Source organism: Paraphaeosphaeria sporulosa, assembly GCF_001642045.1.
Source record: "Paraphaeosphaeria sporulosa strain AP3s5-JAC2a unplaced genomic scaffold CC84scaffold_1, whole genome shotgun sequence".
NCBI classification, from domain to species: Eukaryota; Fungi; Ascomycota; class Dothideomycetes; order Pleosporales; family Didymosphaeriaceae; genus Paraphaeosphaeria; species Paraphaeosphaeria sporulosa.
The window spans coordinates 3,745,507-3,772,521 of record NW_017253360.1 but is presented as its reverse complement, the minus strand read 5'-3'; the positions used below and the strand labels follow the sequence as shown (position 1 = coordinate 3,772,521).

The following is a 27,015-nucleotide window of genomic DNA, read 5'->3' as shown; positions in this document are numbered from 1 at the left end:
CGAAACTCGCGCAACCTGTTTCTCCAGCCAAGCTCTTCCCCAGATGATCGCTCGGGGCCCCTTTGAAATCCCCAGAATCGTGCCATGACATCCCGGTCGCCAGAAGCACATGCAGCCGAGGAACAGTGCACGGTGTGAGGGGAAGACGCCGAGCCGTTTCGCACACAGTGGTGTTTAGCCACTCGTTGAGGTTACGATCATCGTGCGATCAAAAGCACTTCCGTCCAGGAGCACGTTGCGCACAGAACCTACCTGCCATCCTATATATGTCTTTGGAGGGTGTCATTTCAGCCGGCTGCCGGCGTCGCTGCAAGTTGACTGTGCCTTCGGCCCCTGGACTGCATCACGCGCGAATAGGCAGGCTGCGGGAGGAGAGGCTGGACGAGCCGATGAAAGCTCCTTGCTCAACAAGGCGACCAGAGCCACGCAGTTACGTCGTGGCGTGTCACTGTCGAAGCTACCAGCATATTGACACCTGGAGTCTCCAGCCTTAACGGGCAAGGCGGGACGGAAGAGTATCCGAGGCAGGTAAAGTGGCTTGCGGGGTTTTAACGCCCAGCGCATAAAGCTGGTCCCCCTGGCCTGGAGCGTCATCGCCTTTATGAAAAGTCCTGCGGTGCGCGCAGCGTGAGACGGCATCGAATGTTGTCAGAGACAAGAACACCAAGCTCAGCACTGAGGGTCACGTATGTACGCTCTCGTGGTACACTACGCGCGTCTCCAGTCTTTCCATTGCAGCCATTCCCCAAAGCAGTTCGCGCATGCGCATTGCGGAAGGCAAGGGGAATGCGATCGGCGCCACCACGCGCTCGGGCCCTCAATTCATGCGCCAATGTGGCGTCCGGGGAGTCCACACCAGTCTTTCACCTTGAATGCTCGTGGTGCCCGCCGCCGGCAAACTCCAAACGTAAAGAAATTCCAGCTCGCCCAATCAATATGCCCGCGCCGCCTCGCCATACCCGAAGCAATATTGCGCCCGGACCAGCCAGATGGCAACTGCTCCCAGGGGCCTGGCCGTCTCATTCGCAGCGCCCTGCGGCCGTCGCCCTCCAAGAGGAAGTCGTGCGAACGGCTCGTCTCTAGCTAGCGATCCTCCTCGCTCTAAAAAGCTTTTGCGAGTAGCCGCATGTGACGCCGAGCCCCCCTGGGCGCATTGGCGCACCAGCGCGAGCTAGCGACTTGTTTCCTGGGGGAAAGCCGGGGCCATCCCAACGTGCATTCAATACTTAAAGCGCACCCAGGTGTCCTCCCTTTGCCCTGTAGCACGTCTCCGGAATACAAACAGTCGTTTCTAACCTCCGTACAATCATCAAGACCGCTCGCTCGTCCAATCGACGCAACAACACCCCACACCAATCTATCAAGATGAAGACCTTCGTTCCCGCTCTCCTCGTCGCTCTGGCCGGTGTTGCCTCTGCTCAGCTTGCTGACCTGCCTCAGTGCTCGGTACGTTTGGAATCTATCCGTATCCCGTATTGACGTTGTCGCTAACTCCCCACAGCTCCAGTGCTTCTTGACCGCATTGGGCTCAGACGGCTGCTCCGAGCTCACCGACTTCAAGTGCCATTGCGAGAAGTCCGATGCCCTCCTCGCCTCCGTGACCCCCTGCGTGCAGGGCGCGTGCACTGCCGACGAGCAGGCCGAGGTGATCAAGGGCGTCGAGAACACGTGCGCCTCCGCCGGTGTCACCATTAGCGTGCCCGCGCCCAGCGCAACCGCGGCCCCCGAGTCATCCTCCGCGGCCCCCGAGTCCAGCGCTGAGGCTTCCTCCACCGAGGCTGCCTCCTCCTCCGCTGCGCCCTCTTCGTACGAGGTCCCCGCCTCCACCTCCGCCGCTGCCAGCTCCTCCGTCTCGGCCGTGCCCCTGCCCTCCGCCAACGGCACCGTCCCCAGCTCCACCCCCGCACCCACCCAGTCTGAGTTCCCTGGCGCGGCTTCCCGTATCGGTGCCGCCGCTGGCCTTGTCGGCGCTGCTGCCTTCGCTGTCTTCGCTTTGTAAATACTGCATTAGCGTTGCATTGGCATGGTATTGCATGCCACGGTATCACATGATTGACGGCATGGGATGATGGGCTGGGAAAAGGAACGTGTACATGGCGCGCAGAGCCCGGTTACGAGATCATTAATGGACATGCAGCGAGGGGGCGATCTCGTGTATTATACGATACTAAAGATGGCTTGCGGGTGCAAGTTGGGTAGTAATGCATTTTGTGCTCCTCACTGATGTCTCTGTTGTGATTTATCCTGCTATGTGTCGTTGTTTACCCTACCATGTATCTTTGTGCGCTCCGCTGTGCGTTGGCCGTGGTCAACTTCGGCCGCACCATCTTACCTACTCAACAGTGATCGCGATCCCTTTCCTGATTTGTGCATTCGATTAAACACCTGTTTCGCATAGAAAGCATATACGTCACCCACCGCACACCCCTGTTACACCGCATTATCGAATTGGCGCTACCGACAGGGATCCTGTCCAACCTCGTTCCAAGCTCGTGCTTTGGAAACGTAAGATGGTGAGTAAGAGTAACAGAGTGCCGCGTACAAGGTACTTGAAGTGTTGCTACAAGGTGTTTGAGTTGGAAGAAAGAGCGGAGTGTGAGTGTGGTTTCGATTCTTTTCTTCCACCTTGCAGCAGTGCTCCATCTTCAACGCCATCCACGGTAAACTTCCTGACTGACAGTCGTTGCTGTACTCAAGTGACAGCGAAACAGCACCCTCGGACGATCTAAGATACATCCAGCTTTTGGCATCGTTGGTGTGAATTCACCAGTGCATCGTTCTCGACGATTGTTCCAGAGGGATCCAGACCCAGATCGCCGGGATAGGATAAAGCATCTGTTTGGTGTCGAAGTATGCTAGGTATGAGGTAGTCGTTCACCAAGATTTCCGCGCGGTGAGTGAAGTGTGTATGTTCTCAGCCAGTCACCCTGGCGATGCAAGCTACGCACACTATTGCGCGACCCTCTACCGCACAACTCATGCCACACCTTGCACCCACAGTCTCAATCGCTAACACTAAATCAGGGTAGAGACCCCGGACCAACATCTCTAACGCCCTTTCCACCAACGTATTTACAATTACACCTGCCAATTACAAACCTAGCCCTAAGATCTCCAAACGCCGACTGCCCTAACCTCTTCTACACCATTTACTGCCCCTTTCTCACTCTCCACCTTACTCAAAACCTCTCCAACAGCGCCCTCAAGGCTTCCTCCTTCTTGTTGAAAAACACACTCGTATGTGTATCATTGCTGACGCGATAATCCACCCCTCCCTTTCCCTCTCCAGTTCTCATGCCCAACTCCGCCGCGATGTAGTCCCCATGACTGAGCGGCACATTCCCATCGTCCTTCCCGTACCACATGCCCACCCACAAATCCGCTCTGATATCCCTAATCCGAAACCCCCAGTCTGTACACGTCACCCTCCCATCCTGCGCTGCGCCCTCGAAAGAGCGCCCATAAGCCCTGTTTGCAGACGTGCACATGGTCCACAGGCCATCTTCGTCATCGGCCAGTATGGCGCGGTCACGGGGGTCCTGTTTCGCCAGGAACGCCGGCGCAAGCATCATCCGCACGCGTGTTTCGACGGGGAGGTCGACGCGGCCGACGGGACCCAGGAAGAAGGATTTCATGAGGTAGGCGAGCAGCGGGACGGGGCAGTGGGCCCAGCCGTAGGGGAAGCCGAGCTTGTGGGCGAGGAAGCCGCCACGGTGGCCAATGAGGTTGGAGGGGCCGATGCAGCAGACGAGGGAGGCGGCGACGAGGGTGTGTGCGGGGAGAACATGCGCGCAGGCGAGGACGGAGGGACCGCCGCCCGAGGCGCCCTGCGCGGACTGATGGTTAGCAAAGTTCTCGCTATCATACTGAGGAGAAGAAGGGGAGTGGGCGGGGAAGACATACAATCACCGCATACCTCTCCAACCCAAGCTCTCCTGCCAACGCCTCCACATCTTTTGGATAATCCAGCAACTTTCTACCCAGGTGCGGCGAGCTCAGTCCTAGCCCCGGCCTATCCAGCGCAATTATTCTCGCCCCGTGCTTCAATCCCACCTCGTGTAAGTAAACACCCTCGATCCGACATGCTGGCAGCCCATGAAAGTAGAAGATAGGCTTGCCGGTGAGGTCGCCGTATTGTGCGTACCCCAGCGTGCGGCCGTCGGGCAGCGTGAAGGTGTAGTCGTGATCTTCACCGGTAGGGTAGCGGCCTGTGGGGCCGCGGATGGTGATGGACGTGGGGGCGGGGGCCAGGCTGGGCATGAAGTAATAGAAGAGTGCACGAATGGTGTCCATGATGTGTCTGGAGTAATTGCTAGTAGATTGTGGGGCTACAAAAGTGGAGTCGTGCAATGTTGAGAGACCAGTTGCGTGGCAGGAAGGAGCCGTGGTTTAGATATATAAGCATCTGGACCTGAAAGATCTGAGATAATACAGCACCACGTTGTGCTGCTGTGCACTCAAGCGCTGGCCGTCTGCTGCTAGAAACCCTTTGTAGTGAGTCACAACTGATCGTTCACACGTGCGCTCTCTGGTTCGAAACCTTGAACTCGGTGTCGCATACATGTCCGACTTGCTCCGAACGATGTTGGTCGGTCGTCGGTGGAAGCGGGCCGCCGAGTGCCGTTGCTCCAATTCAAACAACTTCAAGTTGATCAGCACGAGGTTATGAAAGAAGGGCAAAACAAGAGTAATAGATGGCTGCAAAAGCACGAGCGAAAATTATAAAGTAGTCTAGTGGGGTAGCTACTGCCGGATATCAAAGGCGCACCTGCTGTCCACGTCGGTTTCCGCTTCGACACCTCAGGTTTTGCACGGCTTATCTCAGCTCGCACTCATCAGCACACGTATCCAAGCAGGTCTGCTCATTTATGTAGCCGTGACAATTCCTCGCTTATGCCGCCGTACGAAATTCCTCCTCGGCTCTTGGGCCGTCAGTGTCGAAATCTCCAGAGATAGGAATCCTCTTGAATCGTAACGCTATGCTCGCCCAATCTTGCTGGGAGCATCCTCATTCCGCCACAGTTTCCATATGCTCCAGCACTTCGTGTGTCTGCACCGTGTGAGAATCAGGAGCGCCAATGCCAGATACCGATACACTCCAAAACGCATCCGTCCACCACACGGCTCCCACTAGTCATGCGTCCATGTCCGCGGACGGACTCTGCTTGCGATGCGGTGTCGGCGGCCCGACACCCATCGATATATTGTTCTTGTAGTCAGGCCCCGACTGCTCTTCATCGCGGGACATGCGACTCGGGGGTCTGCCCGCCGCCGAGCGATCACGTCGTTCGTCGGCGCCCAGATCAACCATTGCGAGTCCGGCGTTGACCCGTCCTAGTCTGGTGTCGTCCTCCAGCGATGCTCGGTTATTGCGTGGGGTTCGCTGCTGGGTATAGCTGCTGTCCTCGCTGATTGTGCCTTCTCGTTTCAGGTAGTCCGCGTACAGCTTAGTGCTGGGGTACCGCGCGGCGCTGTAGCCGGAGCTGGACTCGCGGTATGGCCAAGCTTCGCCGGTGAGGTCGCGACTTCGGACAGCAGGGGGAACTGTGTTTTGACGGGCAATGAGGGTACCGGTGATCTCCTCTTTGTCAACCATGACAATCATGTAGACACCCGGCTTAGAATCCGATCCAAGCATTGGCGTACACTGAATCCAGCGGGGTCGACTTTCTAGAGCACTTGGGGGTCCTAGCGTAGCCATAGAAGCATCCTCCGCGAACGAGCCATTCTCATTTGACCGATGACTGTGCGCCAACCAGGATACTTTGGCTGTGACGCTGGTCCCTTGGGCGAGGGCTTCCCTGAGACTTTCCCGAACATGCTGGGGGCCACCGATACGGTCCATGAGTTTGGATTGGGAGAGGCCGGGAATGCGTAGGGCGGGCGAGGTGAAGATGATCCGAAGAGAAGGGTATGGTCGTACAAGGAGATACTACATACGTGAGCGCGAAGAAATCGAGTTATGCAAGAAGACTTACATTCTGATAGACACCAGGCAACCTTCCCTCTGGTCCGAATCTCCTTGCTGGCCATATATTGTCGTCTGCGGTGTCTTCCATGCCGATGAAACGTCTGCCCGAACTGGGTATGTGGCGCGTCGACATGCTGTCAGCCGAGCTTGCAGAACCCGGGCGGGTCCGTTGCCTCTGTTGCCTGACAATGTCTGCCTCTTCTTCATTTAGGAGGCCTCCGAGCTCTCGGAGCATCATCAAGGACGATTTGTCTCCAAAACCTGCTATGCGAGCGACTGCTTTCTCTTGGTCAAAAAGTTGCTTGAGAGACTGTAGTCCCTTTCCACCTTCCAGAAGGCGAGTGATGTCAACTTGAGCACCGAGGAAGTAACGTACGTGGCCGCGCTGGTCCATGAGTGGAGCCATCATGACCTGGCGATGTTAGAACCTAGCATACAACAAGGGATACAGGCTTACTAAGTTCAGGAAAGGCTGCCCACTTCGCCTGCTGGACGGTGGTCAGTCATTTGTGCGCAACGCAGAAACAATAAGCATACTAGTTGAGCAATAATTCACTGATCTCTTGGCCATTGTCCAGGGCAGTGGAAATGCGTTTGATAGCCGCCTTCGAGGTCGCAGGGCCTTGTAAGAACCTGCAATTTTTGCCAATCACATAGTCTTGATTGTATTGGGTAGTATTATAAAATTCTGCGGACAAATATATCAGCAAATTGACTAGCTCCTTGGGGAGAGGCATCGTACCTTCGGACGCAAAAACGAGCGGGCTGTCAGGCTGATTTGGATCGCTCAAACAGAACACTTCTGCCAAGCCTTGGACCAAATCTCGCATGAAAGGCGTAGACGTTTCCGTGATATCTTTCACCAAGCATTCAGTTACAACAGTAATCATTCGATGCGTGATATATGCGGGCAATGCCTCGGTCACTAAATCGTCGACAGCTTTCTGAGCAAAGCTTTCGAATTGTGTATCTATGACCGCCGCTTCGCTCTTCACCGACGACGAACGAGATGGCCCCTGAGCTTGTGGAGGTCGTGTGGCAGATACCACGTTAGCCAGGGAGTTTGCGTAGCGTATAGCTGCGAGGGCTTTCTGAGATTCCAGGTAGCGCACCAATGTCGCAGCGGCTCCGGGGCGGTATTTCTCTAGAAATGAACGAAAGCGTCGGGACTCGTGAGTGTCTTTGAGAATCACATCAAGATGGCCGGCAGAGAATAGTCGTGAGGCGATATATTCTGCGTTCGCCTCGGAGACGGCTGGTGGCGGCGGATTGAGGTCGTATGAAGTCAACTCGTCCATCGAAAAGCGTTTCAGCGCATCCGCTGAGAAGCGGTTGCGTGCCGGTCTATACGAATAAGCATCCTCCTGTGCTGCACTATCGGTTTCGCGGTAGCCTTCGTAGGTCCTCGAAGAGTTCGCAAAGTCGCTGTGAGACATCACGTTGGCCGTGAGATCCTCGAGCTCTGGCTCGCCCATGTCGTCGTCCTCGAGTCTGATGAAGTGTACACCTGTTGATGCAGATGGCGGAGACTTCGGGCTGCTGGGCTGTTCTTCATGGCCAAGGTCCGTTCCGTCCATAGTACGCGTCTTCGTGCAGTAGTTGTAATGGTACCTCCACGATGACGCATAGACTTCACGTCGAGCTGTCAAATGCTTTCGCAACCCCCCGAGATGTGTTAGTTTCGACAGTTGTGCGTCGGACTGTGACCGTGTGCTTATTTTGCAGCTACTGTACTGTTTGTTACAAGTCTAGAGTAACGAGGGGTTGGCTAGTCTTCAAGTTCTGAAGCGCCGACACCAATGGAAACGGACAGCAGGTCGCGAAGAAGATTAACGATTGTCTCAGAAGAAGCAATGCGGTTACACGCAGGTACGGGCCGTTGTATATGAACCCCGGGCTGGAAGACAACATGCGAAGAAAAGCAAAGCAGGTATCCGCCCACCATATGTCGCGTGGATGCGGTTCATGACGGAAAGAAGAGGCGACCTATCTCAGACCATATAAGATCTGGGGGTGCGAGCCAACAGCGACGCAGAGTTTATCGGAGATTAATGATCCCATCAGACAACGGGTGCCTGCCGGTAAGCGGTTGCTCCACGCGAGAGTGGAGACGCGATCTGGAGGAGAAGATGTGATCTAGCGATCGCAACCAGAATTTGGGCGGTGCTGAGTTGGTTCAGACCACCCTGCGGTCAGTTTTTGGATTAGATGCAGGAGGCAACGAACGGCTCACCCTCAGATGGCGTAGGCGGGCCACTGTGCAAACGCTGGTTCTAGCCGTTGAGCTTGCCAAACTTGCGCTTTGAGCCGCAGCACCGACCTTTGAGGATTGGTCTGTTGCTCAAGAGTTTGCCCGTGGCGTTGGTGAAACATGGCGTCTCCGCGCTCTCTTGGAGACGTCGCGACTGGGCGTCAAAGCTTGGAAAGCTTTCCAAGAATGTCTGGAACATTGCGCAATCCAGTCATGCCCAGTCTGCATAGCTGGACAGGCAGTCTACTCACGCACGGAGGTGGGGAGGGCACAGCAGGTGGCTGGGGGACAGCGCGGCGCCATTGTCGTGACAGGAGTAGCAGTAGCACGGGCAATTGGTGGCCGGGATGGTGAATGGTGATGTAATAGCAAACAACAGCGCGCCGGCACGGGTTCCGCTAGCTAGCTGCTGTGCCGTCGGTGGTGGTAAGGCTGAAGTGGAACGATATTCGGGCGCGGCGCAACGTGTGTCCGAACGCACCCCGACCCCGCCAAGCTTGGCTCGTCCCTCTTCATTCACCTCGCGCATTGTTTATGTCCGACGCCGGCCAGGGTGTCGCTGCCTCCCCACGCGATCCAGTGCGAGAAAAGTTCCGCGAACTAGTCCCTGGAATAGAGCGCCTCAGCCTGACGTACGGCGCCATGGACGACTTCAATAGCGAAACCGACAGCGACTACACCAGTTACTGGCGGGACTGGGTACGCTGATACCTATGTCCCTGTAATTGCGCACGCTCTCCTAACACATTGCGCAGTTTATATCCTCGCGCGGCAACGAGTACTTTTGCGAGATCGACGAAGAGTACCTCACAGACCGCTTCAACCTCACCGGCCTCAACACAGAAGTCCAGTACTACCAATATGCCCTCGACCTCGTTACCGATGTCTTCGACTTCGACTGCGACGACGACATGCGGGAGCAGATAGAAAAGTCTGCGCGCCATCTGTACGGCCTGGTGCACGCGCGGTACATAGTCACAACCCGGGGCCTCGCCAAGATGGTATGTCCTGCCGCGCTCTCGCCCGTCCAGCGTCCACCGAAGCACGCAACCTAACAAGCACCAGCTCGAGAAGTTCAAAAAGTCCGACTTCGGCAAATGCCCACGCGTCATGTGCGACTCGCAGCCGCTCCTCCCCATGGGCCAGTCCGACATCGCCAACTCGTCCCCCGTCAAGCTCTACTGCGCCCGCTGCGAAGACCTCTACAACCCAAAGTCCTCGCGCCACGCCATCATCGACGGCGCCTACTTCGGCACCTCCTTCCACAACATCCTCTTCCAGGTTTACCCCAACATGCTACCGCCCAAGACCCAGCGCCGCTACGAGCCCAGGGTCTTCGGCTTCAAGGTGCACTCTGCCGCGGCGCTGGCGCGGTGGCAGGCCGATGAGCGGGAGAAGCTAAAGGATAGGCTGAGGGGGGCGCGCATTGAGAGTGGGTTTGAGGAGGAGGAAGAAGAGGCTGACGAGGAAGAGGAGGACGAGGAGATGGAGGGTGATGGCTTTGAGGGCGCGGCCGTGCAGCAGTAGGACGGGCTGAAACATTGGACCTCGTCTAGATCGGGGGGAATTCCTTTGCAAGGGGAGCCTATGGAACATGACTAGGCTAGGGCAGCAGCGGATACCAGGAGCATGGTACGGCGTCAGGCGCATCAGGGCTTCGGTCCACCGTGGATTGTTATATTATATTGCATACGCGATCAAAGATACCTCGTTCAAAGGGAAGCGAAGGACAGCATCGCCTAACACGTGGGTGTGTAGGTGCGAGGAGAACAAACATATGCTAGCGGTGGCAGGTGAACGAGACAAAACCGTTGTGTGCAGTTACGGTGACCGCGAACGAGAAGCACGCGACCATGGATCGCAACCCCAGCCGCCTGCCCCCGAGCTCAACCATTTTAAATACTTTACTTCGCCAAAACACTACACCTCCTCATCCCCTCCCTCTCTCTCGCCCTTCCTCTCCCCCCTCACTTCTCGAACTTTATCCTTGACCTCTCGCGGAGTCGGCCACCGATAATTCACAGGACTCTCCCCGCCCACAAACACAAAAACATCATACACCAGTGCGCCCGTCAGCGCCCCAGATAAGCCTGCGGCAACAGGCCCATACGCCCACCACCCTGACGAGAATGTCTCAGGCCCGTACCCAACCCACCACGCGATGAAGCGGGGTCCGAGATCTCGCGCTGGGGAGACGCCGAGCCCGTTATAGCCAAAGCAAATGCAGAGCAGGAAGGACATTAGGCCGTATATTAGGGCGGACATGCCTGCGGGTAGTCAGTATACTTTGAAACGAGAGGAAATGAAGGAGATGCGGAAAAGGGAGAGTCAGGAGGATTGCCTTACCAGACCCGGGCGGCGTGTTGGAGTCGTCTCCAATGGCGAAGGCGACACAGGTATAGAGCGCGGCGGAGAGGAAGTCGTTGAAGAATGCGGTGGGGACGGAGACGTAAGATGCCGGGATGGTGTAGAGCGCTTTGCCGGTGATGGAGGGGGTGAGAGCCGGGTCGATGTGGAGGATGGCGTCGCGGTAGATGAACCTGTTATTCACGTACACATTAGTCGTTGCGTTCTATGCTGGGTGTAAAGCGAAAGGGCCTCGAAACGAGGGGAAGACGTACCATGCCAGTGTCCCGGCAGCGAAGCCAGCCAGGATCTGCATGCAGCAGTACACGGCGCACATCTTCCTAGGAAAGCCGCGGAAGACGGAAAACGCGATCGAGATCCAAGGGTTCATGTGCGAGCCAGATACACCGCCGCCGATGTAGATGCCGGCGGTGACGGCGAGGCCCCACGCCCAGGACTGCGTGATGTAGTCGCCTTCTGCGGCTGGATACGTGATCGAGTATATGCCTCCTGCTAGGCCGAAGAATAGGTATACCGTAGTCTGAGTGAGGTCAGTGGGTAGTCGACAAAGGTTTGCTGCTATAGGACGTACTGAGAGAAATTCCGCAAATGCCTCAGGGTAACGCGCGCGAAACCGCGACAGCGGATTCCTGTATGTGTTGTAGTAGTCCTGAATGGCCTCCTCTTCCCGCTGACGAATCTCCTGCTTCTCCGCGTGCGTCTCAGCCGTGGCAACCGACTGCTCGTCATCCAGGGGCGGGTGGTCACCGTGAAAGTTGTCGCCCATACTATCTGGGATCATTGTCGGCGATTGCAGGCCTTGGTGCGCTTCAGCTGAGGTTTCCGTCTTCTGCTGGTCACGGTGGTCATATTGGTCTTCACGCCCTACGTCGCGCTCATAGTCGGGAGACTCGGCTTCCTCGTCTTTGATGCGAGTTACGATGTACTTGTACCCATCGAGATCTGCCTCGAAGCGATCAGGAGGAGGCTGAGCCTCTCCGTACTCATCGATCTGCGGTGGGATTTGCAGAGTCCGAACACCTTGGGTGCCTTCTCTAGTAATCTGATTAGACATAACACGTTCATGAACGTTGGAAAACATACGGCTCATCTGACTCTGCTGATACTGACCTCCTTGTCCCTGTCCTTGCTCTTGGTCTTGTTGATCGGGTTGCTCTGAGCGCTTACGGCCCCACAACATGCCAGGGCGGACCGTTCTTGGAAAGGGTCGACCCAACCCGAAGAGTGGCTTAGCAGGCTGCTGCTCATACCACGGATTCAATGAGTAGTAGTCGTTGTCGACATAGTAGGTGTCCTCAGCCTTCTTTTGAGTCTGTTGTCGTTGCAGATATTGCTGCGGCCGTCCACTGTCTTGCGCCGTGGGTGCCCTATTCGACTGCCTTGTGCTGGCGGTGTCATTCCGATTCTGCATGGTGTCCGAAGACTGCATTCTATCGAGACTAATGGTGGGCTGCCTCTCCATTTCACCTCTTCTCTGTCGTGTCGCCTGGGTAGACGTCCGTTGAGTGAGGCCAGATGGCCTAGTGCTGGAGCCTGTGTAACTCATTGTTGGACGTGGCTCGCCGTCGGACAGCGACTGCGCCTGATTCAAGTTTTCTAAAAGCTGTCAGTCTCGGTATCTGAGTTATAAAAGATACCCTGATGAAAAATTCTGGGTCTAACACGCCGGACCCGCACTACGGCTGCGCAGCCGCGAGGTGCGGGACGTTTGTGGGAAATTTTGCCTTACCTGTCGAGGACATTAGAATATCGATATAGAAAAGTCGATCTAGGAATGCAATGAAAAAGGTGTACTCAACGCGCGCATATGTACGTGAAAATTCGTCGCTATCGCGCTTTTCTATGCGAGCATTTTGTGAGGCCAGCGCAAAGACCAACAATACCGCATACCGACGTCACATCGATATCTCGGACTTTTGCGCCGCGTGAATCAAACTTCGCATCAGATTTGTTAGAATTCGCATCGGTGCTTATGGAAATCTCGATGTCGACAGGGAAAGTCGGTTGTTGGAGGACTGGTGTGGGGTTTAGTGTCGCGCCGTTCATACCGTAGTTTGCCATTTTGGGGCCGAGTTTGCGACGCTGCAACGCCGATCTGGGTACACGCACCGATGGAGCGCTCACATAACCAATGTGGAAGATCCTGTGTTTGCAGCAGGGAAATCTACCAGAAAGACCAAATCAAAACGGCGACCATGAAAGGCATGCATCAGTTCTTGGGAAGCTAAATCCTTTTACAATGCGTCTATGCACCCATGGTCGCTTTTCAATCCTCCTCCTCGTGAAACCAAAAAGGGCCGAGTTGATCATCATAGGGGGAGCCAAGTCGCGAATTTCAGCTGCGGAAAAGCCATTGAGACGTTTCCGAGCAAATATCCCATCTGTCGAGACACGGCAATGTTCTTCTGAGCTACTGGTACACGATCAGGCTACAGCACTATGGCTGACGATATGATTTAACGAAAGTGGTTGTTCTAGGGCATGAGACGATGAGTTTATAAAATCCAACACCCGAGTCCTAGTCTCGCTGCGGCGCTGAAGAAGCAAGGATCAAAGGTCCGAGCTGTGAAGCGAAAAGATGATGGGAGCGCCGGTTTCCATCTATACGTGCAGGCATGGGCTCTCACGGGTGACGACGCTCTGGGCCATTTCCTAGGCATGAACACCGGAACCCCGCTCCAGAAAAAGCTCTCGAAGCTTGCGCTCTTGCTTTTTGGCATAGCCTACGTCTGCGCCCTTATCGTTGAAGCAGCTAACAAGTTCAGTGGTAAGAACGAGGTCGTGATCTATGACTTGGCCACAGGACTCAGTATGATACCGGCCAGTCTCATTGTTGTGCTGACAATCACAATGGCGGTAGGAACAAAGCACATGAGCACGAGAAACGTCATTTTCAGGAAGCTGGACAGTCTCGAGGCTCTTGGTGCTGTGACCAACATCTGCTCCGACAAGACCGGAACGCTCACCCAGGGAATTGCGCGCGGAGATCCGACCGAAATTTCCATCCAGGTAATCGCGTCCAGGTTCGGCTGGAACCGCCATGGCCTCGTAGGTAGCAACGACGACAGCGACTCAGGAGCCTGGCACTGCCTCCCCGAGTACCCTTTCAATTCCGACACCAAGCACATATCTGTCCTCTATGGTCGGCGCAATTCTGACCGTGAAAAGTATGACTCACGTTGGGTCATTACAAAAGGAGCTCTCGAGCGCGTTCTGCCTCTGTGCGACTTTATACAGGACGAGCAGGGTAATCCACGACCTATCACAGACGCCGTTTGAAGACTTTGTTTCTGTGATCGTCACCACAATTGCGCAGATGAAACGCTTGTGACTTGCGTCTGGATGCGCTGCATCTCCGTTGTGTGCGCCTTGTCATGTCGTCCCTCTCACGAGATAAAGCAGCCTATAAACAGCCACTGCATCGCTAGACTCGCGGTTGTGTTTAGCTGGTTTTCTCTTTCTCCACCGGGCATTCTTCTGTACCATTATCTATACGGTGGCACGTTCCTTCCACAAACTATTCTGTTTCTTCCTTTTCGTGTGGTCCTACGGCCAACCATGAGTCATCCAGCCATCCATGATATCCCAACTCCACCAAAACAGACGGTAGCCATATGCATCACGTTTTCTTTCCAGCGCTAGCTTGGATCGCCTTTCTCGCGCGCGTGTGGTCGCGATTGAGGATTACTCGCAGTTGGGGCTTGGGTGGACTGAAGAGCAACGTTTCTGACTGAACCGAGCTGACTTGCCTCAGATGACTGGTTCATGGTGCTTGCCGCACTATGTTCTGTCCTATTCACGCCCTTTTTCTATGTGTGTACGTGCACTTAAAGATGTTAGGAACACGATGACTGATAGATGCACAGACATCAAGCTTGGTTACTTTGGCTGGCATCAAGAAGATGTACCGAAAGACTATGATCCATCTCCTGGACTATTTTATTTCTACATTGCACAGCTGTTCTATAATCCGATTTTAGCACTAGTAAAGTGCTCGATCCTCGTCTTTATCCTGCATATCGGACGCACGCGCAAAGGCCTTCCATGGATGGTCTACAGTGTTTTGACACTCACTGTACTTCACGCCGTCGGGTTTTTCTTCGCGGTGCTATTGTCGTGCGTTCCAATCAAGGCAATCTGGACCCCGGGTTTGAAACCAAGTGCTGAATGCATCGACAACTCGTTTCACATCATCATCTCTGGCGTTACCGTGATGACCGATATTTTGGTTCTTGCCCTTCCTTTCTAAGTTTTCTTGGGATTGCAAATACGTCGCCGTACATGCATTGCAGTCTTGTGCTGTTTTGGCTTTGGAGCTGTGTAAGTACTTCCCGGCTCCTGTTTGAATACCAATTTACTGACGAACATGGTCACAGCGTCACCGCGGTCAGCATCGCCCGTATTGTGTCACTCGTCCAGTTGTTCTATTTTCCCAGCGGTGGCGACCCCTTCTACGACATCAAGATCACATACTCAATCGTTGAGCCAAACGTCGCCATTGCCACGGCTTGCGCACCTGCATTATGGCCCATGTTCAAGCACTACTTCGATACTGTTGCGAAGTCGTCTGCCCGAGGCACTTATGGTGACACCTATCATACGGGATCAGTAGGGACGCATATTAGAAAAGGGAGCGGCCAGCTTGCGATCACACTGCAGTCGTATGGATAAAGAGGTCGGCGACGAGACGGCCATGAGGAGTTAGCTTCAATAGCGTCCTCAGAGGACAAATGGTATAATCCAGCGCGACGAGATGTCTTGTTCCTCTAAGATGTACACCGCGATTCGAATATCAATGACGCTTTCACATATGGCACGATACAAAAACGTGGCTACTCTCACCGCAGATGTCTGAAACCTAATTACAATTTTCCCCAGAAGATTTTCCGTGTCAGAATCACCGCAGCTCCTGACTATATGCCCCACCATTGTCAGGTTCCAAGGATCCGCGGTACCAGTTGAGCGTTATCGCCATGACGGCTGCCATCAAAGCAACGTCGAACGTATATGCGGGCCATTCGTGCGACATGAGGTAGCCATTTTGTCCAGTTTTGTATTCAAGCAGGCGAAATATGCTTCGAACCAAGACCAATCCGCTGCAAACATACAGAGTATACAACTGCTGTTGCAACAAGCCATTGCTCTCCGAAGCTTGCTTATCCCTTCGATATCGTCGATGGAAGATGGCTGCGATTACCACAAAGAATAGGAAGATGATAATCTGCAATACAAGACCACCGAGGATTATATTCTCGCCCAGTTTAACGTCCTTCTGCGTCTTTGGCTTGATAAGCCTGCTGGCACCGGCCAGCTGGACCAGGAAGCAAAAGATGTCACCGCAGAGGAAGATCTTCGTTATCCAAGTGGTGCGGATAGGGCTCAGGTTTGGACAGCCGGAGGATCGAATGAGACGTCCGAGGAACATGTAGATACCGGCAGCGAAAAGTATAGGTGCGAGGAGGATCAAAATGATTTGAATCGAAAAGGGTACGATCTCGCTCAAGTGATGTCGTGAATAGGCACGGCTTGCATGTCCGATGACTTCGACTGTTTCCAGTTCAGACTTGCGCAAACAATTGTCCTAGGAGTACTTACAAAGGCCTCCGATCACGATGATTATGGGGAACTTCCGTTTTCGAGAGTAGATAAAGAAGACGTGAATCAAGGTTAAGATTCCGAAGAATATCAAAAAGAAGATGGCAGCGCCCTGTGATGGAACATAGTGTCCGTACAGATTACTGCGGTCCCTGAGTAAGATCATAGTCATAGTCGTGAAGGATAATGTGATACGGTTTTATGTATGAGGCGTAGGTTGGAAGTGGTGTACATACTCACTTGTCATTATCTGTCAGAAGGTTATATAGGTACCAGACATCATATTCTGATCAGGGGCCGAAGGTTATCACGGCTGTGGATGTTGATACTGCTCCGCCTCTTTCACGTACTCTAAACCCTTTAGGGAAAGAGACTCGCTCCTCGTCATGCACAAGGCTAACCATAAATGGCTTAAGTTACCCATAAAGAGTTTAGAGTACGGAGAGGCAGGATCACGAAAGCGCCACACGACACGACAGATATACTTCTCAATCACATGTTTGGAACTTGAGAGATGTTGATGAGGAGCATATTACGCGTCTAAGGCACCAAAAAGTACCTCGACCGGGGCGAATTGACATTGATCATCCTTATTGGGCGTGGTGCTACGCAGGGGAGCAATAGCACATTGCATAGATGCCTGCCGTCCTGAAGAGCTCAAGGCATCTAGTCGGCTGTTTCTCGCCCATTGGCAAAGGCTTCCTCTATCTCTAATCCAAAAGCTACACGGCACATCGGTTTAGGAATAGCAGGTGCTGCTCCCGCGCGCGTCATCCCTGCAGGACGCCCTGTCAAACAATCCACAAGATGCAGAGGAACCAAAGGGGCACAAGAAAGCCACACACCAAGTCGCGAAACGGATGCTCGCAATGCAAAAAGTCTAGAATCAAGGTATACGTTGCACAGACGTTTCTTGCCGAGCACCCCATAGCACGTGCAGTGCTAATACAATCCGCAGTGTGATGAACAAGGTCCCTGCTGTAACCATTGCAGCCGTCGCTCTTTGCATTGCGATTTCCAGGACGAGAGGACTCGGCTACGAATATGGACCCCTTCATGGGCAAGAGATGTGTGAGCACGTGCCCGATCACCGCTATTTCCAGTGGTACTCATTGACAGTTGTAGCCGGCCGGTGTTCAAGCAGGCCGACTCGAAATTCACAAAACAGTCTTCTACGGGTACTAAACCCCGAGAAATCCTATCTTTACAGATAGACTTCCAGATTCCATGCCAGCCAGCCCTACTCCAGCAGCCCTCTGCCCACGGTCTTGATTTCGAAGCCGCCCCGGCATTCCACCACTTCGTATCCTCAACGTCCAAAACATTTTCGGCAGATGGAGTTCCCCCGGGATTCTGGAGCACCGACATCCCCAGCCTGGCCCTTCAACATGACTACCTCCTCAATGCGGTACTCGCCGTTTCCGCGCTCCACAAAAGTCATCTCGTGGATCACAACCCGTCGAATCGGGTGCACCTCCGGCACGACGTCAATCAGAGCATATTCTGGCACCGCAGGTCGATTGAATCGTTTGTGCGCTCAGTCCGGGACGTCACGCGCGAGAACTGCGTGCCCGCTATTGCTATGGCTGCTATATCGGCGCTGTACTCGTGTGCCCTGGCGCAATTCTTGTCGAGTTTGCAGGAGCTAGAGCACATCGGTCAATGCATTGATGTTATATTCGCCGCGTATAAAGCGCTACAACTATTTCGGCCATTTGCGTCATGCTTGAATGCACAAGGTGTAGTGCTAGCAGGTGCGAGTCCGATCGAAGTTGTGGCGTCGCAACGGGACGCTGCCGCCTCCGAGGAAACCGCGGCTAGGCTGCATGCGCTACTTGCTCTGACTCCAGTAGACCTCGGCCACAGAGAGATCTATGAGTCAGCTATCATTTCATATAGAGATGGCGACAAGTTGGACCGGTTGAGAATGGTATCACCAGAGTACATGGCGTTGTTGAGGGAGAAGAAGCCAATGGCGGTACTGATATTCACTGCGTTTGTGCAGAGTGAGCTGCTTCATGAGCAGGATGCGGTTGTGCCTTGGTATTTCAGTCTATGGAGACCGAAGATTCATAATTATTTTATACAGTTTCTTGGACCATTGTGGACGCAGTACATGGATTCGACGGGGGAAGAAAGGTCTTTGTCATCATCGTAGGATAGATCATAACAAAGAGAGTAATTATCTTGTGAGAAAAAATCATCATCCAGTGGAGATGTGTATACTTTTTTTTTTTTCTTTCAGCTTATCTCGATCATGAAGCATCCGCCTCCGCCAACTCGATTGGCAAACGCAGCACCGCCAGCGCGCACATCAAATGTTGTGACGCAGATTTTTGAAGCAAAGCTTAAATCGGTGGACTCGGTCGATATCGACCGTGCTGTAATGTCTCTATGTGTCCAGAGCATCGCTCTACGTCGTGGACTCCCTTCCGTGTGCACAGGGAGGAATGGTGTCCAGTATGGGTGAGATTGAGCGGCCACCCTGTATTCTCCATCTTGGTTACGAAATAGGTATGGTTCTGAAATGAAAAGTAGGCTGAAGTCTTCAAGCTCGTGATCGTTTATAATGTTGTGCTGCACTTCGCTTATTCGCCCTACGTTCGCTTGCAGGACCTTGGACCTTCTAGGCATGATGTGGGGGGTTTACTTCCTGCAGCAGCCTTTTATATACTGAACATCCTCTATCGCTGGCCTTATGTGGGCTAGAGCAATTAACACACTTCGGAGTCTTCGAAGTACAGTCCCGTTCAACGTGACCGGTTCTAGCACAGAATCCGTATGTCGGCACTCTGGTTGGGCATCTTTGAGCCTTATGGTCGTCGAACTTGTGGCAATTAAAGCAGCGTTAAGGGGTAGGCCTTAGTTCCTAGGCTTTAGTGTACGCTACCTCACCATTAATATCTAGGTACTTACGCCATATGAGTTCTTCCACTTCTTATTTAATAGTGAAAAAGAGGATGATTAAGCAATAGAGCTTATCTAGGTTTAGGTAGCTAATGAAGCCTATTTTTCTAACTATAACCCCATTTTTAGTACCTATCTTCGTTCCAGCATCCTTATAGAGGTAAATTCTTAAATCGTTATATATGCTAGCCTTATTAAACCTATTAACTTTAACTAGGTACCATTACTCGCCCTAGACGCAAGCTCCTTAGAAATGGGACTGAAGCCATTGATCATACCTCTTAATCCTAGCTGCCTCCTCATGCGTTCTTAAGCATATTTTGACCCACACACTTTGTTCATTGAACGACTAAAAGATTGCCGTGAACCAAATCATGGATGCAAGGCTAAAAGTAGCTCACAAAAGAACTTATGGGCGAGCTGAGCACAAAAGCCGCACAAGCGGAAAGCCATGTGCCGCGGCCTCCCTTCCTCTGTCTATGTACGAGCACATCACGCAAGATCATATATTTCACGAGCAAAATCAACTAATCGATTCACCGAGTCCAAGAACAGCTCATCAAAGAAGTCATGGATGAATTCGAGCACCATAGGTATCGAAGTGAAAGCTCGTGTTCTCCGGCAAGATCACTCAGCAACTAAAAAAACCTAGTCGCCTTACTATGTGTGCAATGTCAAAGAAATCATCAATGAGCTCTTGGGCGAGTGCGAACACAAAATGAACAGCTCGTTGCTCATGTTCTGCGGCTGTCCCTATGAGATCTCTATGTAGGCCTCATCACCGGCACAGCAACTCCACGCTCGTCAAAGAAGCCTCACATTCGCATGACGTGCGAACACGTACAAGCCACATGTAGTGATCGCGTGTGAGATACGGTGCAATTTGCGTGCTGAGATTCTGATAACGTTACATGTACAAGGGTGTCCGACGGTATGGTAAGTTTGTAATGGAGCGAGCGTATAGTGATGTGCGGAAAATGGGGCTGAGATTGAAGGGCGAGACGCGGGGCCGCGGGCCGTGGGATCGAGATATATACGTATAGACCACTGTTGGGTGTGATGCGTGCCGTATGTACGTTGCATGTGCACTGAAGGGGGACGCGGAGGCACGAGGGTTGCGCAATGGTGTGTAGGCTGGGGTGGGTAGTCTTATGTAGACACACCTGGTTGAGGATGGCTTGCGAGAGTCCACTGCGGTAATTGGGTCAACAGCCGTGATTAGATGCCTGCAGGCGGCCATCGCGTAACTTTCCAGATGCTGTGCCACTTGACGTTGGTGTTTGCAAAAAGGTCATGGACGGTGGAAGTCAAGAATGGCTGGACCTTTCGGAAAGAGCACATGGTGCGCGGGAAAGGCGCGCAATGATTGTAGGTCCTAAAAGGAACGTCCTCAGGCATAATGGCGATATAACATGGTCATAGTATGGAGAGATGCAGCTCGTGGGTTCTTGATAATGACCAATAATAAATGCTTTTGTGGGATCTATCAATGCTATCGCTCGAAAGAAAATGGGGGTATCCATCATGGCAATTCTCACCGTACCTCGGGGAGAAAAAGGAAGAGCAGACTTGGTCCAAGGAAAACGAAATGAAATTCTTATAGGAGAGATCCAGTCTTATGCCACCAGTCATGGTCTACCTAACGTGATGCAGAAAGAGCAGTTATGGAACGCAGACTTAGGTACCACGGCGGCGATTCCGCCGTGGAGACGCGGGCGAAACATTTCCGGGTAGTCTCCTTGCCGGAGGATGACGAGACAGTGTAAGAAGGTTAGCTGCGAGCCCGCAGTTCGGTATACTGCAGTGGGCTTCCAAACCCTGCGAAAGCGTGTCGTGGAAGGCGCGCGTGCCATAAAGCTGCAGAGCCAGTGCCTCGACGTCGATTCGGAGAATCCATTCATATCGTGGACTCGAGCCGCGAACTCCATATTTGGCGAGGATGCCCGGGTCGATGATGTGGTATTGGTGCTGTACCTCGTATAGATCCAGTGTTTGTGCGAAGAAGCAGTCTCTACAGCAAAGCATCAGACGGTACCGCACGGGTAGCTCGGGGTAGGGATATTGGCTCATAAAGGCACCGCAGTAAAGACAGCTCCGAGGTGCGGTTTGAAGCCATAGTCGGCGATAGACTATAGAGCTAAGGCTGGGGTAGACGGAGTCCAGGCGATTGCCGTTTCCCTCCACTTGAGCGAACGGGAGGTTAAATCTGTTGCAGCTTTTGACTAAGTGCTCGCAGTAGCTCTCCACAAATTCGCGGCATTGCCGGGAGGAAGCAGCCAGAGCGTTGAAAGGATGACGGATACTGGTCCAGGCGAAGAGATTGGCAGCGAAACGGTCGGTGTCCGGGGGACTTTCCAAGTCCTCCGTGAGTTTTATCTCTCTTTGGCTTTTAGCGTCTCGAAGGGTGCTTTGTTTCTCAGTTAGTCCGGGTAACCTGGAACGTGGATGGACAATGTAAGACAGAATGTGATTGACGACTTCCAGTGGGAGCTGTTCCAGTTGGCTTTGAGTGGACGGCATAGCATCAGCACGCGAGGAATTCGGCGTGGGATTGACTGGATCATTGGTTTCTTTCTGGTGGATAGAACCCAAGGTTTCCAGTCCTCCTTTAGGAGAAGTTCCTCTTTTGTGCAAGGGAGTAATTTTCGGTCTGTTCCGTCGTCTCGGTATAGGAGGGGCCATGCAAACGTCGGGATGCCGAACAGTGCCGAAATTTGTACAGGGGTACCAGCTCTGAGCCAAAGCAGAGTAGAACAACCGAAAGAGACAAGACAAAACCGAAATCAAGCGAACTACAAAGACGTCTCGCGCAATGTATAGGGCGTAGCTCGCGAGGCGGTGAGCAACTGCCGACTCACAGGACCCTTCGGTATGCCGACACACGAGTTACGTCGTGTTATATAGCCTGGAAGGTTTCTTTTTCGTAGTGGCGTTGTTGCGTCTGCATGTGCTGCATGCAGCGATCTGGCATCGAGGAGTTTGTCAGATTGGCGGCATGCGCCGACAGTTCATCATGCATGGAACTGCATGGCGTGCTGGGGAACGACAGGTTCCAGAGAACCAACGGGAGACGACTGTGTCGAAGATCGAGCTTCGGCAGGGCTAGAATCGGTCTTGGATTCCGAGATGGTCTACACTGCATGTTCAGCCCACCAATAACGAGGTCGAGTGAATTCGATCCACCACAACGCCACACCAGATTGCGCCGCGCGCGAGTGGAGGGAAAGCGCTCCCGTCAGCGCGCTTACCGAAGCGGGACTAGCGCGAGCATAACGAACAGAGCGCCATTCAACCGCCCATTCGCAACAGGAGCAAACCAAACTCGTGCGCGACCACCAGGGGCACCGCCAGCGACGGGACGACATGGCTCACACACAGCCTGGCCCCGTCATGGTGCAAGAAGCGGCACAGGCACAAGCACAGGACCCCGCGCCCCCGGTCGACGAGGCGAGCGGCCCCGCGCTGAGCGCCTACTCGAAGCCCGCCGCCGAGAACGGCAACAGCAACGGCACCGGTGCACCTGCCCCCCACGCCAGAGACGAAGACGACGATGAAAGCGACGTCGATGCCTGGGACATCCTGCTGGAGCAGGCCGAGGAGAGCGAGCCTATTGCCGCGGGTGCGCTCCCCCCTTGCAGCCTACCTGTGTGCGACTAACTGGCGGACAGGCCAAGATGAATGCACAATCGATGAGGGTCGCCAGATCCGCCAGCGACTGCACAAGGTCGGCGCAGACCAATTCGTCCGGGAATACATCACGAGCGAGCGGTACACGGCGCGAAAGCTGCTGTCAGCGTTCAACGTGCGGCTGCCACATGGCTTCCTGGACGATGAGCCGGACGAAGCATTCTACGAGCTGCTTGGCCGGGCTATCATGCGAGAGCTCACCAAGCGGTCGCGTCTGCCTCAATACAAGACCATTGACGACGCCGCCAAGCTGCTGCAAGAGCGCAAGAACATCATAGTCATTACAGGTGCAGGCATATCCACGAGCCTCGGCATCCCTGATTTCCGCTCAAAGAACACCGGTTTCTACTCCGAATTGAGCCAGATGGGCTACGATGATCCCGAGGATGTCTTCAACATTGACAACTTCGATGCCGACCCAACAGTCTTTTATAAGCTCGCTGGGCGGATCGTACCAGACCTGAAGAAGTGGTCTCCTACGCATCAATTCATTCGGCTGTTGCAGGACAAGGAGAAGCTCCTTACCAACTACACCCAGAACATTGACAATGTGGAGTCGCAGGCTGGGCTTCGACAAGAGAAGCTGATACAGTGTCATGGGTCTTGGGCAATGGCCACGTGTCGAAAGTGCGGGTACAAGGTTCCCGGGGAAGACATCTTCGATGCAGTGCGAGCACGGACGCCCGCTCAATGTAAGCACTGCATCGAGAACATCGCCGCACTGAAGGCTGGCAAGAAGCGAAAGCGCAGCTCAAATGGTTCTAAGAAACGTCGTGGACCAGGCGGCTTTGACGATTCAGATTCAGACGGAGCATACGATATCCCGGAGCCCGGCATAATGAAGCCTGACATTACCTTCTTTGGCGAACAACTTCCCAACAACTTCTTCGATCGTTTGAGGGAGCACGACAGGGAGAAAGCGGATTTGGTGATCGTGATTGGTACCAGCATGAAGGTTCAGCCGGTTTGCGAGATCCCCAATTTCCTACCCCGCGATGTACCCCAGATCTACATTTCACGAGATGTAAGTTCAATTTGCACATGATGCACTGAACCCAACTAATGCGCATCAGCCAATTCACCACATCAACTTTGACATCAACCTGCTCGGCGACTGCGATGTTGTCGTTGCAGAGCTTGCTCGCCGAGCGGGTTGGGATCTGAAACATACGATGATACCCCAGGAGCAGCGCGTTGAAGTGTCGATTATTGACGAGGTTGACCATACATACAAAGTCAAGCAGAGTGCATAGTCTGTGCAGAAATGTTGCTTGAATTGAGCGGTCCGCTCGCTGGATTTGGCCAGAGATACCACGGCGTTTTGGGGGGACGGCATTGCTGGAGCACTTCTTCAACAAATGGAGTTTCTTTTTCGACAGGTGATTTGGCACCTCTGGGATGTTGCGGCGTTTAATGTGCTATGCGTGTCAGATTGGCCAAGGACGAAGGCACGGTGCATTCTGTACATGACGATGGAGCGACATGTTTGGTATTTGATATATGCTCTGACGGCCCGACTGCACACTGGCATCGGCTACATAGATTTACTTCCTGTGCATCGCCCTGGGCGAGCACCAATATTTGCATGCGAAAGTGTTTGCTGAACATTTTTCGTACTGTGTAACAATTTTTCTTGCAACATAATCCACTCTCATCAAAACATTTCTTGTGGCTCGGGTGTTACATTTGCATCCATGACTATCTGAACGAGAGACTTTCTGCGGCCGAGGGCGCTAACCAGGAAGGCTCCACCCCCGAGGTTCTCCGCCCCGCTGCAGCTCTCACGAAAGACGCGTCACTACCCACCAAAAAAAGACCACCAGACGCCATGCTCGACATCCACCGCAACGACGGCCCGGATACGAAGGTCTACTTTTCGCACAGCCTGCTCCCAAGCTACATCGACCCGCAAAATGTGTCGACCAAGAAAAAGCCCTTCTCCACGTTCAATGCGCAGCCTTTCTCGCACACGGTACGCGCACACGGGAATTGCAGAGCTGCAAGCAACGACGCTGATGAGCTCTAGCTTGATCTCATACTGCCAGAAGAGATATACGACATTGTAAAGGGACATGTAGAGGGCGCAGGTGCAGCTGCCAAGGACGTGTATGCGCGCGTGTACATGAAGTTGGGAGAGGTGTTGCAGGGCGATTTCTTCAGTGAATATATCAAGAAGGGTGGGTACTTGGCCAGCACCAACTGACGTGTAATCCCTGACAAGGCTTAGGCAACATAATGATGCTTTCCGAAGGCCGACCGCTGGTCGACAACGTCTTCTCGCTGTATGGCGGCATCTTGCGATTGGAGCTTGACCGCCCGACGTACGAACGATGCGGACTACAAGGCAAACCCATCGAGGACGGCGGGAAGAGACACCAAAAGAACAGATGGGGTGCGTGTTTCTCTTCCCACTTTCGCAACGTAACTAACCCCACCAGTCATTGAATACAACCTCCGGGAACCCAGCATGACCCACGGCAAAAAGGGCTTCTCGCGCCTCGAATGGGCCTGCAAGAACGTTCTCGACCAGAGCCTCGTTTGGCTCTTCTACAACTTCAACCCCTCAGCCCCCGAATCGCTGCGCGCAGGCACAGAACCGATCTCCGTACACCATCCGACCATCCTCGCCATCGATCCTACCATCACGAAGCTCCCACGCACGCTCATTCCCGCTCTTACTACCTCCGACCTATCCGCCCTATATGACGCCGAGGATGCGCTAGCCCTGCACGAGTACATCGGCATGTTGTGCCTCAACTCTCCGCGCGTCTCCGCAGACGACTCAATAGACCCGCATCTCTCACGCTACGAAGTGCCCACATTCAACGGGCTCGTGAAGCTCGCGACGAAGGATATGTTCAGGGTGAGGTGGCGGGGCTTCATACCGCCGCAATTTGTGCGGGAGTTATTCCTACTGGTGAGGACAGTGGCGTTGAAAGTGGGGAGGGAAAAGGCGACGGGCGAGGAGAAAGAAGGAGACGAAAGGGATGGGAGGTGGGTTGCGTGGTCGGCAACGTCATTCGGGGGCGCGAGGGAGTGGACGGTTATGCAGTGGGCGGAGAGGGAGACGTTGAGCTGGGAGTGTGAGGGATAGGGTGTGTTGCATCAGAAATGCGATGCTTTCGCCACAGCTCCGGTAGAAGACGCTGGCTATGAGGAGGAGCCAGGTCCCTAATGAAAACCCCCACACGTTCACACCCTCTGAGTCTCCAATTATCCATGCAGCTCGACTCCATCCTCTAACGAACATGCTGAACCACCAGATCCACTAGCGCCCTGTCTTCCACTCCGATGACGTAACCATCCTACCTCCCACTTCGCTGCTTCCCACTCCTCCTCCCCATCACTGCCAAGTACTTTCAAAGCTTGACTAAAAGCTTATCCTCCTATCCCTTTCCATCCCAACGCCTTCCTTCCGGGAAGCACGACAATCATGGGCTACGACCAAGCAGGCATAACGCGCTCGCTCAACGCGATCCAAAACGAGCTGCAATATCTAGCGTCCCAGGGCGTTCTTGCACCGCCGCAGCAGCAGTCCATATTAGCGCAGCTCCCGCGGCCAGACGGACAGCCCGCGCAGTATATCGACCCGCGGTATGCGGGCGAGAATCAGTTGTTCAATCCGGCGTTGATTGCGCAGCAGGCGCAGGATCCGAATAATCCTGCGCATCCGCAAAATCCCAAGGTACGTCAAACTCCTGAGAGACGGGGAGGATGTTGGTGTAGCAGAGGTGGGCGGGATGTCATGGACTGATGGGGGACAGCATCACGAGTGGGCGGGGAAGCTGGCACATAAGTTTGGGAATGCGGCGGTGTATGGGGCGGGGGCCACGTTTGGGGCGGATCTGGTGAATGATGTTATGCGGAAGTTCTAGGGGGTTGTGTGGTGCAAGATGCAGTTTTGAACATGAGGGCGAAGACCCGCTGCGGAAGGTGTGGGTATAGTCTGGAGATCTGGAATCAAGTGTAGGAAAGCAATCAAGGACAAGTCAAATGCGCACAACCTCTGCCTCCGCAACCACTGAACTACCCTTTGTGGCCATCCCATCACCTCAACGGTCCGTTTACACACTTTAATGGCTGCTCAAAGCATACGATAATTACGTTCCCCCACACGTCTGTGCAGCAGCGAGTGTAGCCTCAAGAAGGGCCATTATAGTTCCTTAACATGGCTGGCGACCTTAGGTGGGACCTCACTGTTTTTGAGAATATGCTTAGATTGACAGGGATTTTCAAT

The 27,015-nt window shown here is 53.7% G+C and overlaps 13 protein-coding genes across 13 annotated transcripts; 8 read left to right on the top strand and 5 right to left on the bottom strand.

The window, feature by feature from the left end:
* Positions 1-882: 882 nt before the first annotated feature.
* On the top strand, positions 883-2,219 carry CC84DRAFT_1135284 (GPI anchored CFEM domain-containing protein). Its single transcript, XM_018176057.1, has 2 exons — positions 883-1,446; positions 1,502-2,219. The coding sequence occupies exons 1-2, from the start codon at positions 1,366-1,368 to the stop codon at positions 1,997-1,999; spliced, it is 579 nt and encodes a 192-aa protein (XP_018042902.1). The 5' UTR covers positions 883-1,365; the 3' UTR covers positions 2,000-2,219.
* Positions 2,220-3,179: 960 nt separating this feature from the next.
* CC84DRAFT_1080878 (alpha/beta-hydrolase) lies at positions 3,180-4,260 on the bottom strand (the record flags this gene model as incomplete). Its single annotated transcript, XM_018173911.1, has 2 exons — positions 3,180-3,827; positions 3,904-4,260. The coding sequence occupies 2 exons, from the start codon at positions 4,258-4,260 to the stop codon at positions 3,180-3,182; spliced, it is 1,005 nt and encodes a 334-aa protein (XP_018042901.1).
* Positions 4,261-5,134: 874 nt separating this feature from the next.
* On the bottom strand, positions 5,135-7,407 carry CC84DRAFT_1078982 (uncharacterized protein; the record flags this gene model as incomplete). Its single annotated transcript, XM_018173818.1, has 5 exons — positions 5,135-5,932; positions 5,979-6,383; positions 6,429-6,459; positions 6,509-6,659; positions 6,714-7,407. The coding sequence occupies 5 exons, from the start codon at positions 7,405-7,407 to the stop codon at positions 5,135-5,137; spliced, it is 2,079 nt and encodes a 692-aa protein (XP_018042900.1).
* A 1,457-nt stretch (positions 7,408-8,864) lies between these two features.
* CC84DRAFT_1079433 (casein kinase II subunit beta) lies at positions 8,865-9,749 on the top strand (the record flags this gene model as incomplete). Its single annotated transcript, XM_018173849.1, has 3 exons — positions 8,865-8,921; positions 8,978-9,223; positions 9,288-9,749. The coding sequence occupies 3 exons, from the start codon at positions 8,865-8,867 to the stop codon at positions 9,747-9,749; spliced, it is 765 nt and encodes a 254-aa protein (XP_018042899.1).
* Positions 9,750-10,142: 393 nt separating this feature from the next.
* CC84DRAFT_1079891 (aquaporin-like protein) lies at positions 10,143-12,000 on the bottom strand (the record flags this gene model as incomplete). The annotated part of the gene is made up of 5 exons (XM_018173865.1): positions 10,143-10,489; positions 10,569-10,762; positions 10,844-11,109; positions 11,161-11,623; positions 11,669-12,000. 5 exons carry the CDS (start codon positions 11,998-12,000, stop codon positions 10,143-10,145), a joined length of 1,602 nt encoding a protein of 533 aa, XP_018042898.1.
* A 1,247-nt stretch (positions 12,001-13,247) lies between these two features.
* On the top strand, positions 13,248-14,129 carry CC84DRAFT_1226919 (uncharacterized protein; the record flags this gene model as incomplete). The annotated part of the gene is made up of 1 exon (XM_018183602.1): positions 13,248-14,129. The coding sequence occupies one exon, from the start codon at positions 13,248-13,250 to the stop codon at positions 13,866-13,868; it is 621 nt and encodes a 206-aa protein (XP_018042897.1). The 3' UTR covers positions 13,869-14,129.
* A 24-nt stretch (positions 14,130-14,153) lies between these two features.
* On the top strand, positions 14,154-15,193 carry CC84DRAFT_1226915 (uncharacterized protein). The gene is made up of 3 exons (XM_018183601.1): positions 14,154-14,294; positions 14,344-14,406; positions 14,456-15,193. The coding sequence occupies exons 1-3, from the start codon at positions 14,204-14,206 to the stop codon at positions 14,836-14,838; spliced, it is 537 nt and encodes a 178-aa protein (XP_018042896.1). The 5' UTR covers positions 14,154-14,203; the 3' UTR covers positions 14,839-15,193.
* Positions 15,194-15,382: 189 nt separating this feature from the next.
* CC84DRAFT_1135268 (RTA1 like protein) lies at positions 15,383-16,350 on the bottom strand (the record flags this gene model as incomplete). Its single annotated transcript, XM_018176056.1, has 2 exons — positions 15,383-16,136; positions 16,185-16,350. 2 exons carry the CDS (start codon positions 16,348-16,350, stop codon positions 15,487-15,489), a joined length of 816 nt encoding a protein of 271 aa, XP_018042895.1. The 3' UTR covers positions 15,383-15,486.
* Positions 16,351-16,683: 333 nt separating this feature from the next.
* Positions 16,684-18,342, top strand: CC84DRAFT_1201500 (uncharacterized protein; the record flags this gene model as incomplete). Its single annotated transcript, XM_018181725.1, has 3 exons — positions 16,684-17,075; positions 17,143-17,255; positions 17,310-18,342. Exons 1-3 carry the CDS (start codon positions 16,992-16,994, stop codon positions 18,340-18,342), a joined length of 1,230 nt encoding a protein of 409 aa, XP_018042894.1. The 5' UTR covers positions 16,684-16,991.
* A 2,236-nt stretch (positions 18,343-20,578) lies between these two features.
* On the bottom strand, positions 20,579-22,089 carry CC84DRAFT_1159822 (uncharacterized protein). Its single transcript, XM_018177339.1, has one exon. The coding sequence runs from the start codon at positions 21,609-21,611 to the stop codon at positions 20,769-20,771; it is 843 nt and encodes a 280-aa protein (XP_018042893.1). The 5' UTR covers positions 21,612-22,089; the 3' UTR covers positions 20,579-20,768.
* Positions 22,090-22,405: 316 nt separating this feature from the next.
* Positions 22,406-24,368, top strand: CC84DRAFT_1201499 (SIR2-domain-containing protein). Its single transcript, XM_018181724.1, has 3 exons — positions 22,406-22,710; positions 22,760-23,802; positions 23,852-24,368. Exons 1-3 carry the CDS (start codon positions 22,455-22,457, stop codon positions 24,029-24,031), a joined length of 1,479 nt encoding a protein of 492 aa, XP_018042892.1. The 5' UTR covers positions 22,406-22,454; the 3' UTR covers positions 24,032-24,368.
* A 238-nt stretch (positions 24,369-24,606) lies between these two features.
* CC84DRAFT_1135260 (uncharacterized protein) lies at positions 24,607-25,962 on the top strand (the record flags this gene model as incomplete). The annotated part of the gene is made up of 4 exons (XM_018176055.1): positions 24,607-24,750; positions 24,805-24,955; positions 25,006-25,170; positions 25,217-25,962. The coding sequence occupies 4 exons, from the start codon at positions 24,607-24,609 to the stop codon at positions 25,870-25,872; spliced, it is 1,116 nt and encodes a 371-aa protein (XP_018042891.1). The 3' UTR covers positions 25,873-25,962.
* Positions 25,963-26,091: 129 nt separating this feature from the next.
* On the top strand, positions 26,092-26,777 carry CC84DRAFT_1108995 (uncharacterized protein). The gene is made up of 2 exons (XM_018175213.1): positions 26,092-26,463; positions 26,543-26,777. The coding sequence occupies exons 1-2, from the start codon at positions 26,212-26,214 to the stop codon at positions 26,651-26,653; spliced, it is 363 nt and encodes a 120-aa protein (XP_018042890.1). The 5' UTR covers positions 26,092-26,211; the 3' UTR covers positions 26,654-26,777.
* The last annotated feature ends 238 nt before the right edge of the window (positions 26,778-27,015 follow it).